This window comes from Aulonocara sp. 'chitande type north' Nkhata Bay, linkage group LG18 (assembly GCF_057382095.1).
Source record: "Aulonocara sp. 'chitande type north' Nkhata Bay isolate Kocher_YH1m ecotype deep benthic linkage group LG18, A_spYH_male_GT1.1, whole genome shotgun sequence".
Taxonomy (NCBI): domain Eukaryota; kingdom Metazoa; phylum Chordata; class Actinopteri; order Cichliformes; family Cichlidae; genus Aulonocara; species Aulonocara sp. 'chitande type north' Nkhata Bay.
Window position 1 is genome coordinate 24,688,617 of NC_141361.1, and position 13,833 is coordinate 24,702,449.

A 13,833-nucleotide genomic window follows, 5' to 3' on the forward strand; every position below is an offset into this window, starting at 1 on the left:
TCCGAGTCCTGTGTCAGGTCTTTGAGGATCTTTTCCCCATTTTTAAGGACATGATTTTCAGGTTCATCTGCTGTAGTTTGTAGATTAACTACACGGGGCGATCGTGGCTCAAGAGTTGGGAGTTCGCCTTGTAATCGGAAGGTTGCCGGTTCGAGCCCCGGCTTGGACAGTCTTGGTCGTTGTGTCCTTGGGCAAGACACTTCACCCGTTGCCTACTGGTGGTGGTCAGAGGGCCCGGTGGCGCCAGTGTCTGGCAGCCTCGCCTCTGTCAGTGCGCCCCAGGGTTGCTGTGGCTACAATGTAGCTTGCCATCACCAGTGTGTGAATGTGTGCGTGAATGGGTGGATGACTGGATATGTAAAGCGCTTTGGGGTCCTTAGGGACTAGTAAAGCGCTATATAAATACAGGCCATTTACCATTTTACCATTTGCTGCTTCTTATTTTGTCTCCCACTGTCCAGTTTCCTCAAATGTTTTAAGGACCTGCTGCATACCATGCTAAGATGTTCAAAGTTTTCAGCTACACAACACTGGTCTTTTTTTTTCTTTTTTTTTAAATTGGAAAAAGAAAAAATTCCTTTTAAAATGGTCGGGTACAAGGACTGGACTGAAAATGATTTTAAAAAAAGGAGCCAACGCCCCCCCCAAAAACTTTGAAAAGACCTTCAGAAATCATGGAGAACTATTGCTCCAGAGCACTTAAAGAATTACAAGAAAGTTTGTCTCCTTGGAAGCAAATAATTAAGAAAAGGGTGCACGAAGTAAGAAAAACTATAATTTTTTTTGATACAGTACTGTAAATGTGCAAATATTATTATAGGAGGACAAATGACAAGTGCAACGTCTTGTAGTCTTGGACTTTCCAGTCCTCTGGAAATTCATTTATTTCAAGCACTGTTGAGACAAGAGAATAACAGACAATGTCACACCAGTCTGCACCAGATACCCACATGGTAGGCATTTCACAAAGGGCAGTTTGCCACGTAGAGACAAGGGGGTTGAGTGGTGATGGTGGTGGGGCACACCAATACAAAAACACAAGTGAAAAATGTGAAGGGTGGGGGCTGTTACAGTGAATTTGTCATACACATGAACGCACAAGCCGATCAGAGACAAGGAGTTCACTCTGACGCTTCATTTGATGCAAAATGGGCTGCTGCTCAGACCTGTGCCTGATTTATAAAAGTTTAACAGGGTGACCCAACAAAAGTCATGGGATACTACAATGAAAAATAAAGCAATTCAACACTAAGAACATATTAAAAATGTATATTGCATCAGAAATTTAGTGATAAAACGCACATACACACATTTCCCCCTAAAGTACAGTGAAAAAAGGTCTACGTTTTCATTCACACAACATAACCTTTATCCAAGGTTCAATATGCTGAAATTCTTTGAGAAATCCTTATTTAAATCTCCCTTGACTGCAAAACATAGATGTGAACCTTCACAAAAAGAGGAACAATCAACAAATTCCTCTTCTCTAACCACTTTGTTTGATTTTTTTTAGTTGCCAATCCAAACAGTTCTTGGGAGTAAAACAATACTACTAATAAAACAAAAAACAAAACAAAAACAAGAACAGGATTAGAATTTTTTTTTTTAAAGTAAAAACTAGTTAAAGAGTACATAATGGAAAACCAAATACCATTTGTTTATATCTCACCGTAAAAAACAAATTTTTAAAGCTGAAAGCCTCAAATTCAAGAATTCAAGGCCTATCCAACAAAACTTCCAAGCTCTCAAACAGAGTAAAACCGTGGAGATTTACTGGGATGTAAAAGATGCACAACTCTTTACAGTCAATCGCAACTTGGGATTAAAGCCATGCCACTTAACTCACATCTTACACGAGTCCATCCACCCTTACATTTCACTGATAGCTGTTATAAGGTCCACCATTGTTTATATGATATACAACAGCATAGGTAATTAGTACTGCAACAAGACTGTTTCCATATCAAAATATACAAAAAGGAGATTACCACTGAATCATTCCTTCATCCACCCAGGGCCTCAGGTCTGCCTCTCCTGCGCCTTCCCTCTCTTTTTTCCCCATACAATAATTTAACAGATTCCACTGAAGTCCACCCACATATTTGCATTGAAATGTAAACATTCATCCATAAAACACATAAAAAAACAAAACAAAAAAAAAACAGCCAAGTGAGCCAGATTTGTTTGTTGCATCCACTGTACAATTTCTGAATCCCACAGAGAAAGAGATCACCCTGAAATATAAATGTACTCTCACTGTTACACGGCAGCTATGACTTGTGCAAACACTTCTGCTAGACTACGCTTGTAAGGAGCTGGACGGAGGTTAGGTTCACAAAGGTATCGGAGGTCGGATGCAGCAGCCGGGAAGGTAGCCACTAAGCTTTATCTACACACCTGCGTGTTGATCAGGTTATAATTTAAACAACTTACAGACGGGTGGCAGCACGGATACAAAAAACAAAAAAAAAAAAAACAGGACAGCCAGTGGCGGTAGACCCAAGCATACATGAGGCTTCTTATGTACAACTACAGTACCTATTATTAAGCTAAACCATGCTTTGGCGCCACAGCTTAGCTGACAACTGTTGCAATGTTGTTATTTTTCCTTTTGTCCCGATTTGTACATGCCCTGCGTCGAGAAACAATGACTCCGAATCGTCACGATCACAATCCGCATGATAGATTTCTTCAGAGAGGCAGCAAAAAACGTGTTATGGAACTTTTTAGCATATACAGTGCAGGATGAGCACTACAGTCTGTATATGAAACAACATCCCGTTACACACGCACGCACACACACACACACACACACACACACACAACAGTATAAAAAAAAAGAATCATATGAATATTGCAATATTGACTAATATTATCTTTGTTTTCCCTCCACACCTACTAAGACTACACTGAGAAGTTGTTGCCTGGCTTTTCTCCTGTGCACTTCCTAAAATTAGAACAGCTGAAGCGTCTGAGGCATTTATAGCAACTTAAAAAACAAACAAACAAACAAATTAAAAAACAACAAAACAAAAACAAATAATCATTAAAAAGTCATAAATAAGTTTCTTCGTTTAAAACAACAAATATTTATAATTACATCCGTTAGAGGCGCCACAGTGATTTGAGAACCGAGAGAGAAATCGAGCAACTCTGAAGTAAACTTCGTTTGGCAGTCATTAATCTGTTAACAGTGTTGGAGGATGCGTGTGGTACTGAGAAATGCAGACTCTTTGTTTCTGTGATGATGTGGGACTTGGTCACAGTTTTCTGGACACATGCAAGGCCTTTAAATGCAAGTACGATAGCAGGTCAAAGCCTCATCTTCTCTGACCTTTGATCCCTGCAAAATAGAACTGAACAACTAACGCCCTTCTTTGTCTTTTGACTTGGTTTTCTGCGGTGTGGTACCCTGTGATCCCAGCTTGCTGCTGGGTTCCGACTGTGACGAGTTGATCCAGGATGCCTTGAACGCCTTTGACTGTGTGACAGGAAGCGTGGGGCTTAGAGCCGCCTCCTCCAAGTCGTCAAAGTTCACTTCCTGGACTGCCTCCTGTTTCTTGAAGGAGTCTCTGCGCTCTGATAGAGCCAGCTTCCTCATCACCACCATCTCTTTTGAGTGGTTGTTGGTGCTGCGCTGTTGTGGCAAGGCAGCAGAGCGGTGGTGATCGCTGCCTCCGCTGGCTGTGTCCTGGTGGCCTCTCTGCCCTCCAATGTGTAGGCCCTGGCGGCCGTGCTCGCCTACGCAAACAAACCCTGTAGCTTTGTCTCCCTCTAGGTCCTCCAGCCCCTCTCCCTCAGACAAGGGCACCTCCATAGTGTGACGTCGGGTGCTGTAAGCCTTCCTATCTCCGTGGTAACCCCCAGTCATCTTGTCACCAGTCAGTTTCTCTGCTGACTGAACTCTCTTGAGCAGCGGTGAGCGCGGCGGTTCTGCGCTGCGAGGACGCACAGAATGACGAGCGATTGTAGGAGGTGACAAAGTCTTGCCGTGAAAACTGTGCAGGGACTTGGGGTGACTTGGGAGGCTAGATGGCGAGCATTGAGGAGAAAGAGATTGGGGTGGTGGGATACAGGCCAGAGGCGAAGGAGGGATGCTGCTGGTGGACTTGCAACGACCAGCTTTCGTGTAGCGACCCAAGACGTGAAGAGAACTGGGACGAGCCTGCGGTACGGGCGAGTTTGGAGAGCTGGAGCAAGGAGAAGAACTTGAATCTAACAAACAAAAAAAAAAAAAAAAAAGAGTTTAGATTTAGTGGATACACTTCCTCCAGAAAGAGACAACTACATCACTACAAGAACGATTGTCCTCTTCTCTCACCTCCAGAGTGGTCAGGGGCTGGGGAGCGACAAGGTGTTGAAGGCCCAGGAGAGAGGCTTTGTGTTGGTGAGCCAGAGAGGCTGTCACTAGATGATTGGTGGAACCCCGAAGAGAAGCTACGACTGCTCTGCATGGGTGGAGGCGGTGTATGCTTAGACAGCTTCTTCAAGATGCTGCGTCGTCTGCTACAAAAGTAAATTAATAAAAAAAAAAAATTTATAAAAAAGCAAATTTACATCATTTACATCTGAGACAAGGAGCCAACTCGTGTTACTGTAATGCTAATCAAAGCTTCTCTAGGAGCATCACTCCGTCTCTCTTACAAAAAGCTTTTCGGAGGCTTTAAGGTTTTTAATGCACGAATCAGACTTGCAGAATGAAAAAAAAAAAAATCCTTTTTTTCCATTTGCCGACTTTATAATTGCAAAATCAGCAAATAGGAACTCTGCTATTTATCTGAGATCTAACATGAGGCTTCAAGGAGGAGTAAAACGTCCAATTCTTCAATATGATTTCATTCTCGCCCGTGTACCTGTCTTGTCCGTCCTTCCTCTTGCTCTTTTTGCTCCGCCGGGCCATCTTGGCCTTGTAGCTCGCTTTTCTAGCAGGTCCAACCTTGATAGAAGTGTTCTCCAGAGCAGTGGTTTGGAGGGTCACCTTGTTGCCACTCTGTCGCAAAAAAATAAAATAAAATAAAAAATTGAAATTTCTATTTAAATTCTTTCTTTAATTTGACAGTTTTAATCTTCCATACATTATAATGATCATTTTAAAAAAGCAACAAAACCCCCCGAAACAAAACACGTTATCCACATACCTTAAGCAAAAGCTCCACCACCTCAGTGTGTACGAGACCCTGGACCGACTCTCCGTTGACGTGAGTGATGAGGTCACCTGCCCTCAATCCTGCCTCGTGTGCAGGACTGCCCTCCTCAACGCACTAGATCCAAACAGACACAACCTCACAATTACTGGTAAAGCAACCATCTAAATGGCTGTTGCTGCGTTTCACCTATGCAATTAGTAAAACTAGTGTTTTTGGTTTACTTAGTTTAAACTTGTTGTGTGAAAAAAATGCCATGTATAGCAACAAAGTATCACGGCAGCATAAAGGTTTCATAAATAAAGGTATGCTTCTTGAAGAAATTTAAGAGAGGTCGCTGAGTCTGCTGACTTGATTTCATCAGGCAGCTTGTCCTACAGCTTCAGGGCTCTGACAGTGAGTGCACAATTAAAATTTTCAACCCCACCTCAGGACCAGATGAGAGTCAAGCGTTTGTGAATGTTAAGGTATATACAGACTCATATGAATCTAATTAGAGCATCTCTGAACCTTGAAGCAGACCATAGTGGGTGCCACTCCTGTTCCTGAACAGAAAACTGAGGCTACAATTCACACAGGTTTACCAAAACTGGCCAACAGAAGATTGGAAAAATGTTGGGAGATGAGTCTCAATTTCTGCTGCAACGTTCAGATGGTTGACAAAGCATCGATCCATCATGCCTTATAATAACGGTTCAGTGTGGTGTAATGGTGTGGGGAATATTTTTTTGGCTGCTTGGGCCTCTTAGTACTGACTAAGCATCGTTTACATGCAGCAGCCTGTCTGAGTATTGTTGTTGACCATGTCCATCATATTATGACCACAGAGTTCTCCTATAAAGTGAAAGGCTATGAAGAAGCTTTTATAAAGGCTTTTTTTTTTTAAAGAGTGAGGAGGGTCAATTTTTGGGGTTCTATGAGTCTGACTATTGGCTTTCTGGTTGAGTGAAGCAGCTGTTGTCAAATCACGAGAATGTAAACCGAATCATACCAAATTGCATAAGCTTTGTTTAAAACCTCAGTTCAGTAAAAGAAAAAGTTTGACATGTTCCAACAGGAAACCAGCAGATGGCACAATTTCTTTGCCATGTGCTGGAAACTATTTTGAGTCATTTGGTTTTAAATTATACCTACGCATACCTAAAAACTAGCAAACAGTCTCTCAGTGTTTGCATGTTGCTGAGCTTGGTGATGCTGATTTCACTCATTTTTAGGGCCAGCGCAGAAAAAGAGGCCATAAAGTTATTTAAACATCTATGCTTTTGATTCCCAATATAGTATAAATCTAGTCAGTACCAGATAAGATCGCATACCCAGACCATGTGATGAACGGTGTAGACGTCACTGTCTCCCATGTAGACTCTGATGGCTCGCAGCGCAAACCCAAACCTTTTCCCAGAGCTGTGGATAACCACCGGAGGCCTGAGGCAGCTGACATTGACGGACAGATCGCGGCTGGGAGACGAGTCTCTGGACGAGGGGTTGGATGATAAGGACAAAGAAGATTTGGGGCTCGTAGGAGGACCTCCTGAGTCATCTAGTTAGGAGCAGAAGAGAAGCAGGAAGAAACACAGCTGAGTCTTTATAAAGTGTAAGCACTACTGTTTTTAAAATGCTGCATCCAGTAATTAAAACCAAACAAACACTGTTCTAATCTTGACTTCAATATAAATAATGTGTTTTACAATATTTACAATAATTACACAATATTAGGCTGTAGAGGGCACTGTGAATACATGAACACTCGTTTCTTGTCACCATTTTCTTTTAATTCCAAACACTTTCTATAATGCATTCATCCTGCAAAGATACCTGGGGTAATGATGAGTGAAAGGCCAGAGACTGATGCAGACTTGGGGACTTTTCCAGAGGGGGACCTGGGTTTCTCTGGGGTCTCTAACTGATGTGCGATGCGTCGAGATGCCCCCCTCCTGAAGGATGGCCTCGTACCTGTGCTGTTGCTCCGGAGACGGATGCGGCGCAGGTTGGAAACCATCCCATCTACAATAGTGGGTACAATGTGTGAGTACTAGTGTTTCACAGCAGCAAAAAAAAAAAAAAAGTAGATAAGGTAGTTTCTGCATTTATTATACTCTTACCCTCCTCATCAGCAGGGATGGCAACTCGAGGCATGATGTCAAAGCTCTGGGTGTTGTTCATTACCAGTGGGCTGGTGCTGCGTTCCGACTGTGAGGAGCTGGATGACGCACGTGGACGGAGACTGAGAAAGATAAAGGTAAAATGCAGGTCCAATAAAAATGCAGATTTTAGCTAAGTTTCTCTTTTAGAAATTGGGCAGTAAACAACAGTTTCCTTCCTAACTACACAATAAATGTCTTTCAACAATAAAAACAAGAAGAACTGCCACTACATTTTTTAAAAAGTGCATTACTTATAGGGCTGCAACGAGTCACTGAGTAATGTGAATGATTCAATTATTTTAAATTAAAAAAAAAAAAAAAATGCTTGACGCACATTCTTTGCTTCGATGCACACGGCTCTGTGGTAAACGATTTAACATTTAACAAAAGTGTTTAACATTGATAACACAACAACAACAATAGTGATGATGACACAGTTTAACAAGTTGATACTGAGATGTTGAGCTCAGGTTTAGTGAAAGACAAAAGTGTTTCTAGTGTCCAAAACAGCAGCTCTGTTCCTGTAATCACCATTAAAACCATTACTGGGAAACAGCTAGTGAGAGTCCTTCATTGAAGCACCTGATCAACAAACTCAGACATTAAGAAAGGCCTCTTCATCCACCACCATTTACTTTACACAGCAAAAAAATCAGCTCTAAAGCTACAGAAGTAAAGCTACATTAAAATAGGAAGATGAGCTGAAGGCTGACTCCAGCCGTCCTTTTTATATGGAAGCAGTAAACACTGGGAAGTCTAAAGGGGGGCTTGGGGTGTTCTTATGTCAAGGCTTTTACTAAATTAATGAAATAATCAATAGCTGCAGCCCTAAATATTTTATTCGAAAACTGCAGCAAAATGAGCTTATTTGGTATTTTGTGGTTTTTAATCAATTTTCTTCTTAGATATCCTGTTTCTCTTTTATGGTTTAATGGTTCACTCCATTCAGCACCACACAGGGAGGCTTCAGTAAACGCTGAATGGATATATCACTTGTGTTTACACCCGTGGGCAATGTAAAGGCCTCCATCTGACATGCACGCAAGAAAACATCCAACTGGGGGAACTTTAGAATGGCTCATTGGTTTAATACAAAACGACGTGAAAAGACCTCTATAAAATTTGCCCTTTTGAAATAGGAAACGCTTCAACCCAATACGAGAGACTATTATATTTTGTGAATACAGAGAGGGCTGTGATAGTTTTGTTCTCATAATAAGGACATCACTCTCCCTTGTTCCATGCTCTCACCTCCCCCTGTGTCCATCTGCCCTCTTGTCTGCACTCGCCAAATGTTTGTGTCCGTCACCAGGGGAAAGGACTCCCCTGCCCTCCCATCGGTCCTCCTTCTCCTCGCTGTGGCTTCGGTCTGATGACGACAGGCTCAGGTTGGATGGAGTGGAGGTGGACAGGTGCTCTGTGCTGCTGTACACCTGGAGTTTAAGAGGAAAAAGGTGGCATGGATTAAAGAAGAAGGGTTTTTTTTTTTATATCCTACAAATAACCAGAGGTATTTCATTAACCAAATTACAACACCAAAACAAAAAGTCTTGCTTTGTTCCATGAGCCAGGTATTAATATTGATTATAACTCATGGGTAGTAACGAGTACCTTGCTGAAGCGGTGGGCTACAGAGGAGAACTGTCGTAGCTCCAGAGATGATTCATCATCATTTGTTTCATCGTCATCTGAGCCCAGATGACAGTATCGCTCTGATCGGGCTGGAGGGAAACATGGTGGCATGCAATAAATGATCACAAACTGGGAACAGTTTCCTATCCAAATTAAAACTACCACCATGCTGCATTGCTACAAATTTAGCTCATAAAATCATCCATTTTCTGAGAGCTCATTTCCAAATGAATTTCTCCTCACAGGTTTTTAACAATGCAGTGCATCTACTTCATAAAAGGCCCACAGTCAGTAAATCCACATACTGTCAAAGTAGCTGGTGTCCTCCTCGCTCTCTAACTGTGGAATGAATTCAGCTTTCTGCCTCAGGAGACCATTCCAGTCCAGGCCAAGGAAGAAATTGTGCATCTTTACCTCAGTGGCCCCACCTGGAGAAAGAAGTTATTAAACTCAAATATGGGCATCGAGGTCCCCAGACTTGAGTCTGAGCTTGTCTGATCCCCAGCCAGACTCTTTGTTGCACTGAGGCGCCTTGAGGCATCTGTTGCCATGATTTGGTGCTATATAAATAAAACTTATTTCATTCCATTCTCCTGGTCTCTGGCTTTATGCTTATTGTAAAACTAATTTGCTGCTATTTTCTATAAATTCAAGTTAATTAATAAGAAAATTTAAAAACAAGCATTTAGTGCTGTGCAACATAGGATGCAATAAGACATTAAATTTCAAGTCTCAGTCAGGTTTAAATGTCAAGAGTAAAAATGAGTTTTCAAATAACTTAAGTGTAACGGACTGCTTCAAAGTTTACCTGCAGTTACAGCAAAGGCCTGATCTGTGGTTTAACCAGCTTCCCGGTACAACCAAAAGCATCTGGTCAGCTGACCTTAATGATCTTTTGAAAGTGTGCATAATTAAAAGGCCTGAAAAGTAAAGAGGTCCTAACCCATACAGTGACCTAAACACAAACAAAGTGTAAAGAAGTCAAAACAGTGGAAATTTGAAGTCTAAAACATTCAAGTCAGAAAGCTCTAGAGAGCTTATTGATTACTGTGAACTAGTCGACCTCTCTGTCTCTATGGGAGGTCTATGGGAAACAATTTTATCAAGCCTGGTTAATGTAAAATTCTATTAATGAATAATCTGCCAAATAAACACACAGAAGACCTCAAATCCTTCCTTATTCCTGTGCCAACTTTATTTAAACTCTTAAAATTAAATTCCTCCACATGAGGCCTTGTGCAGACTATGACCTCCTGGTAAGACACCCAGTGACACATCTGTCACAAAAAGCATGTTTTTGCCTTTTTCTGGCCACCTCAGAGTCACACTGTCCCGAGGCCCAGAGAAGGTTTTTCATCCATCAGCAATCATGCTGTCACCAACCTGTTCCCAGGCGCTCCAGAGGGTTCTGCCTCAAAAGTCTGGTGATAAGGTCCTGAGCATCAGCTGGCAGGGCATCCTCTCCATCCGGCCAGATAATATCATCTGAACACAGGAGAGAATGCAACGAAGGGAACTAAAGGTATCTACAAAGCCCAGGGGACTGATGTGCCAAAATACAGAGATCTATTGCAGAATTTTGAGCGAGAGGATGACAAATGGATTGGATTTACGTGTATAAAAATAACTAACTATGAGTTCAATTGAAAGATTTCCTACCATTAACCACTTGACCAAAGAGCTGCTCTGGTGTGTCTCCAAAGAAAGGCACACAGCCCACTAGGAACTCATAAAGGATGATCCCCATGGCCCACCAGTCCACAGGCTTCCCATAGCCCTGCCTCAGGATCACCTCTGGAGCGATATATTCTGGAGTACCACACACCTGTAGACAGGTTTAAAAAAAAAAAAAACAGAGTTAAAGAGAAAAGGCGGATTTTAGAGAAGCTCAAAATCAGAGGAGATGAAAAAAAAAGACAAGCGAGAAGAGACAAACCTGCTTGTCAATGAATTCTCTGGTATCCTTTTCAATGTGTCCTTCATACAAGTTGGTTGTCATGTTCATTAGGCCAATCTTTGAAAGTCCAAAGTCTGTCAGTTTAATATGTCCCATGGAGGTGATCAGCAAACTACAAAGGAAGTAAGCACAGAAATGTTTCATGTTACATCAAATGCTTGCCCTCAAAGCACTGGAATTTCATCTTTAGAGAAAAAAAAATATCAAAGACTCAAAGTTTGAAAATATTCTGCTCTATCTTCAGAAAGATTCCATCTCCCTACAGATCACTGCAAGTTTAAAAATGATGAAAGCTTTTAAGTTATTTAGCGCTGCCTTAAGGCGTTCACAAGAAATATGGGGGAGGGGGGAAGGAATAAGAATATTCTCCTTGTTCATCCGTTTGCCTGACTCACTTGTCAGGTTTGAGGTCTCTGTGTACAATGCCGTAGTTGTGAAGGTACTCTAAAGCCAAGACAGTCTCAGCAAAATACATCCTGGCCATGTCCACAGGCAGAGGCCCACCGATATTCTTCAACAGATTGGCACAATCTCCACCTTAAAAACACAAATGAGGCCACCATGAAAAACGCTTTCAGGTCAGGTGACTTAGACTTAAAGGTGTACCTTGTATGGTAGATATATAAGAGCTTGGTGTGCATGTGTCTCTATGTGTCTACAGTCTGAGCCAACTGTACCTTCCACATATTCCATAACCATGCACAGGTGCCTCCGTGTCTCAAAAGAGCAGAACATGGAAACCACAAATGGGTTTTCAGCAAAGGTGAGGATGTCTCGCTCTACGAACACCTGTTGGATTTGATTTCTAAGGATCAGATTCTGCCTGTAGATCTTCTTCATAGCAAAACGCTGACGAGTGTCTTTGTGGCGCACCAGAAATACGGCCCTGTGTAAGAGAACAGAGGCAAAAGGAAGGGGAGAGGCAGTGACAACACAAAGAGAGACAGAATAAATAATCAGCAATCATCAACAAAGAAAGCAGGGAGATAATACAAAGAAAATCAATTGTGGGAATCACATAGTGGTAAATATCAGTTCAGACTGGAAATGAAACTGCCCTGACTAATTCCAGCCTGAACACAAAAATACTACAAAAACACATCCACATTTTAGTTTCCACTTTTATTTAGATCTCTGTGGTTCTTGGTGCGACTGACTCAGTCAAACGCAAACAAAGAAGTCTGTCTTACTCACCCATAGGCGCCGTTGCTAATGAGCTTTATAGTCTCAAAGTCGCTTTCCAGTGGTTTCCTACGAGGAGGGGTGCAGGCTGCACGGCTCTGAATCACGCAAATCCCAACGAGAGAGAAAGAGAAAGGGGGAGAGGAAAAAAATTACAGCTGCTGTGTTACTTTTGGAGAATTTTTTTCATGTTAACGAGAGCTCCATTTATCACTTAAATAGCATTGAATCAAGAATAATCTGCATGCTCTGCCAAATGGCATTTAATATTTCTTTGGTGCATATGCCACAGCCGTCAAGTTCGTCACCCACCACAGTTAATCCTGTCACAGACACAATTCAGCTCTGCTTTATCAACTGGAGCATCTTTTATGCACGCAACACAAATTGCTAGAGAAAAATGATTTAAAACACAAAAAAAACAACAACAACAATGATGCAAAGAGTATGCCAAATCCACACAGTGAAAGGCTGAAGGCTGGGATTTTGGGAACCTGCTAATACATCCAGTGCTGTGGAAAGGTATTTGCCTATTCCAAACTTCTTAGGTTTTTCACATATGCGTCACACTTCAATGTTTCAGATCAAACAAATTTTAATATTAAACAAAGACAAGCCAAATTTTCTTAATTATGATTTCATTCATTCATTCAGAAGAAAAAAAAAAAAAACTATCCAAACTTGCCTGGACTGTATTTATAAAAAAAAAAAAAAAAAAAAAAAAAAAAGGCTGTTATTGAGCCATTCGGAGGTGGACTAGCTGGTGTGTTTTGAATCATTGTGCTGGTACATAACCTAGGTGATCTTTGGTTTACGCCATGAACTAATGGCCAGACACCCTCCTTCAGGATTTTCTGGTAGAATCTCTTCATTATTGTTGAATGATAACCTCTGACCTTAACTGAGGCAACTGAGGATTGGATGTTTTTAGATGATGTTCTAGTTTTTTTTTGTGATAAGTCCTCAATGCAGGTCACTCCTGGGAACGTTCACCATTGTTCCAAGTTTTCTCCATTGTGGATAATGGCTCACACTGTGGTTCACTTTGGCAAACTTTCCAAACTAGCAGATGTCAGTGACTTTTTTTCCCCTCGACTGTTTCTTTAAATCGTGACACGATGTGCCCGTCTCATTTTGATGGACAGCTTCTATTTAAGTGATCTTTTTGATTCAGCAGGTCTGGTCGTAACCAGGCCTGAATGTAGCTTGTGAAATGAAATTCAGTTTTTCAAAAAAAATGTGGTTAATCAGTTAATTTATTATTTAAGGAGGCAATTACTTTTTCACAGAGGGTTAGGTAGGTTTAGAAGTGTTTAGTAATAAAATTTCTTTGATGATCATTTATGTGTGACAGATATGGAAAAAAACCCTAAGAAATCAACACCGTATCAACAAAGGTTGCCACTCGGTGACTTAAAAACTAGTAAGACAATCTTAAAGCAAATAAATCTAATCTAAAGGATGTGGAATATTTTTAAAATACGTGAGACATGAGCGCCATCTGTTCTTCCTGGGTCACTTTAGGGTTCACTGTATGCATTTGGTAACCGTTTAATGTAAGCTTATACCTGTGCAGATGTTGCCTCTCCAGTGTCATCAGACTCTCTGCTCGCTGATCTGTGAATCGGGCTAGTATGCTCCAAATGAACCATCTCTGTAACGGCAGCAGACAAAACAGATCCAACTTTATTAAACGCCAGTGCGAATCAAAGTTAAAAATCACAAAACTGTCACTGTATCTTACGAGATTAGTTCACAATGATTTATTTAAGCTAAC

The 13,833-nt window shown here is 41.4% G+C and overlaps 1 protein-coding gene across 4 annotated transcripts in view; it reads right to left on the bottom strand.

The window, feature by feature from the left end:
* Window positions 1-845: 845 nt before the first annotated feature.
* The window catches only part of mast3a (microtubule associated serine/threonine kinase 3a), a 30,543-nt gene continuing 17,555 nt past the window's right edge, over window positions 846-13,833 (bottom strand). For all 4 annotated transcript variants that reach the window (XM_086273644.1, XM_086273645.1, XM_086273643.1 and 1 more), the window contains 17 exons: window positions 13,625-13,710; window positions 12,069-12,154; window positions 11,552-11,760; window positions 11,270-11,411; window positions 10,854-10,986; window positions 10,577-10,742; window positions 10,301-10,402; window positions 9,223-9,345; window positions 8,897-9,006; window positions 8,537-8,718; window positions 7,244-7,365; window positions 6,957-7,145; window positions 6,458-6,681; window positions 5,139-5,261; window positions 4,854-4,990; window positions 4,322-4,506; window positions 846-4,215 (listed from right to left, as the gene is read on the bottom strand). In XM_086273644.1, the coding sequence (XP_086129770.1) occupies window positions 3,365-4,215; window positions 4,322-4,506; window positions 4,854-4,990; window positions 5,139-5,261; window positions 6,458-6,681; window positions 6,957-7,145; window positions 7,244-7,365; window positions 8,537-8,718; window positions 8,897-9,006; window positions 9,223-9,345; window positions 10,301-10,402; window positions 10,577-10,742; window positions 10,854-10,986; window positions 11,270-11,411; window positions 11,552-11,760; window positions 12,069-12,154; window positions 13,625-13,710 (3,170 nt within the window). In that variant the 3' untranslated portion in view covers window positions 846-3,364. The remainder of the gene's footprint in view (window positions 4,216-4,321; window positions 4,507-4,853; window positions 4,991-5,138; window positions 5,262-6,457; window positions 6,682-6,956; window positions 7,146-7,243; window positions 7,366-8,536; window positions 8,719-8,896; window positions 9,007-9,222; window positions 9,346-10,300; window positions 10,403-10,576; window positions 10,743-10,853; window positions 10,987-11,269; window positions 11,412-11,551; window positions 11,761-12,068; window positions 12,155-13,624; window positions 13,711-13,833) is intronic.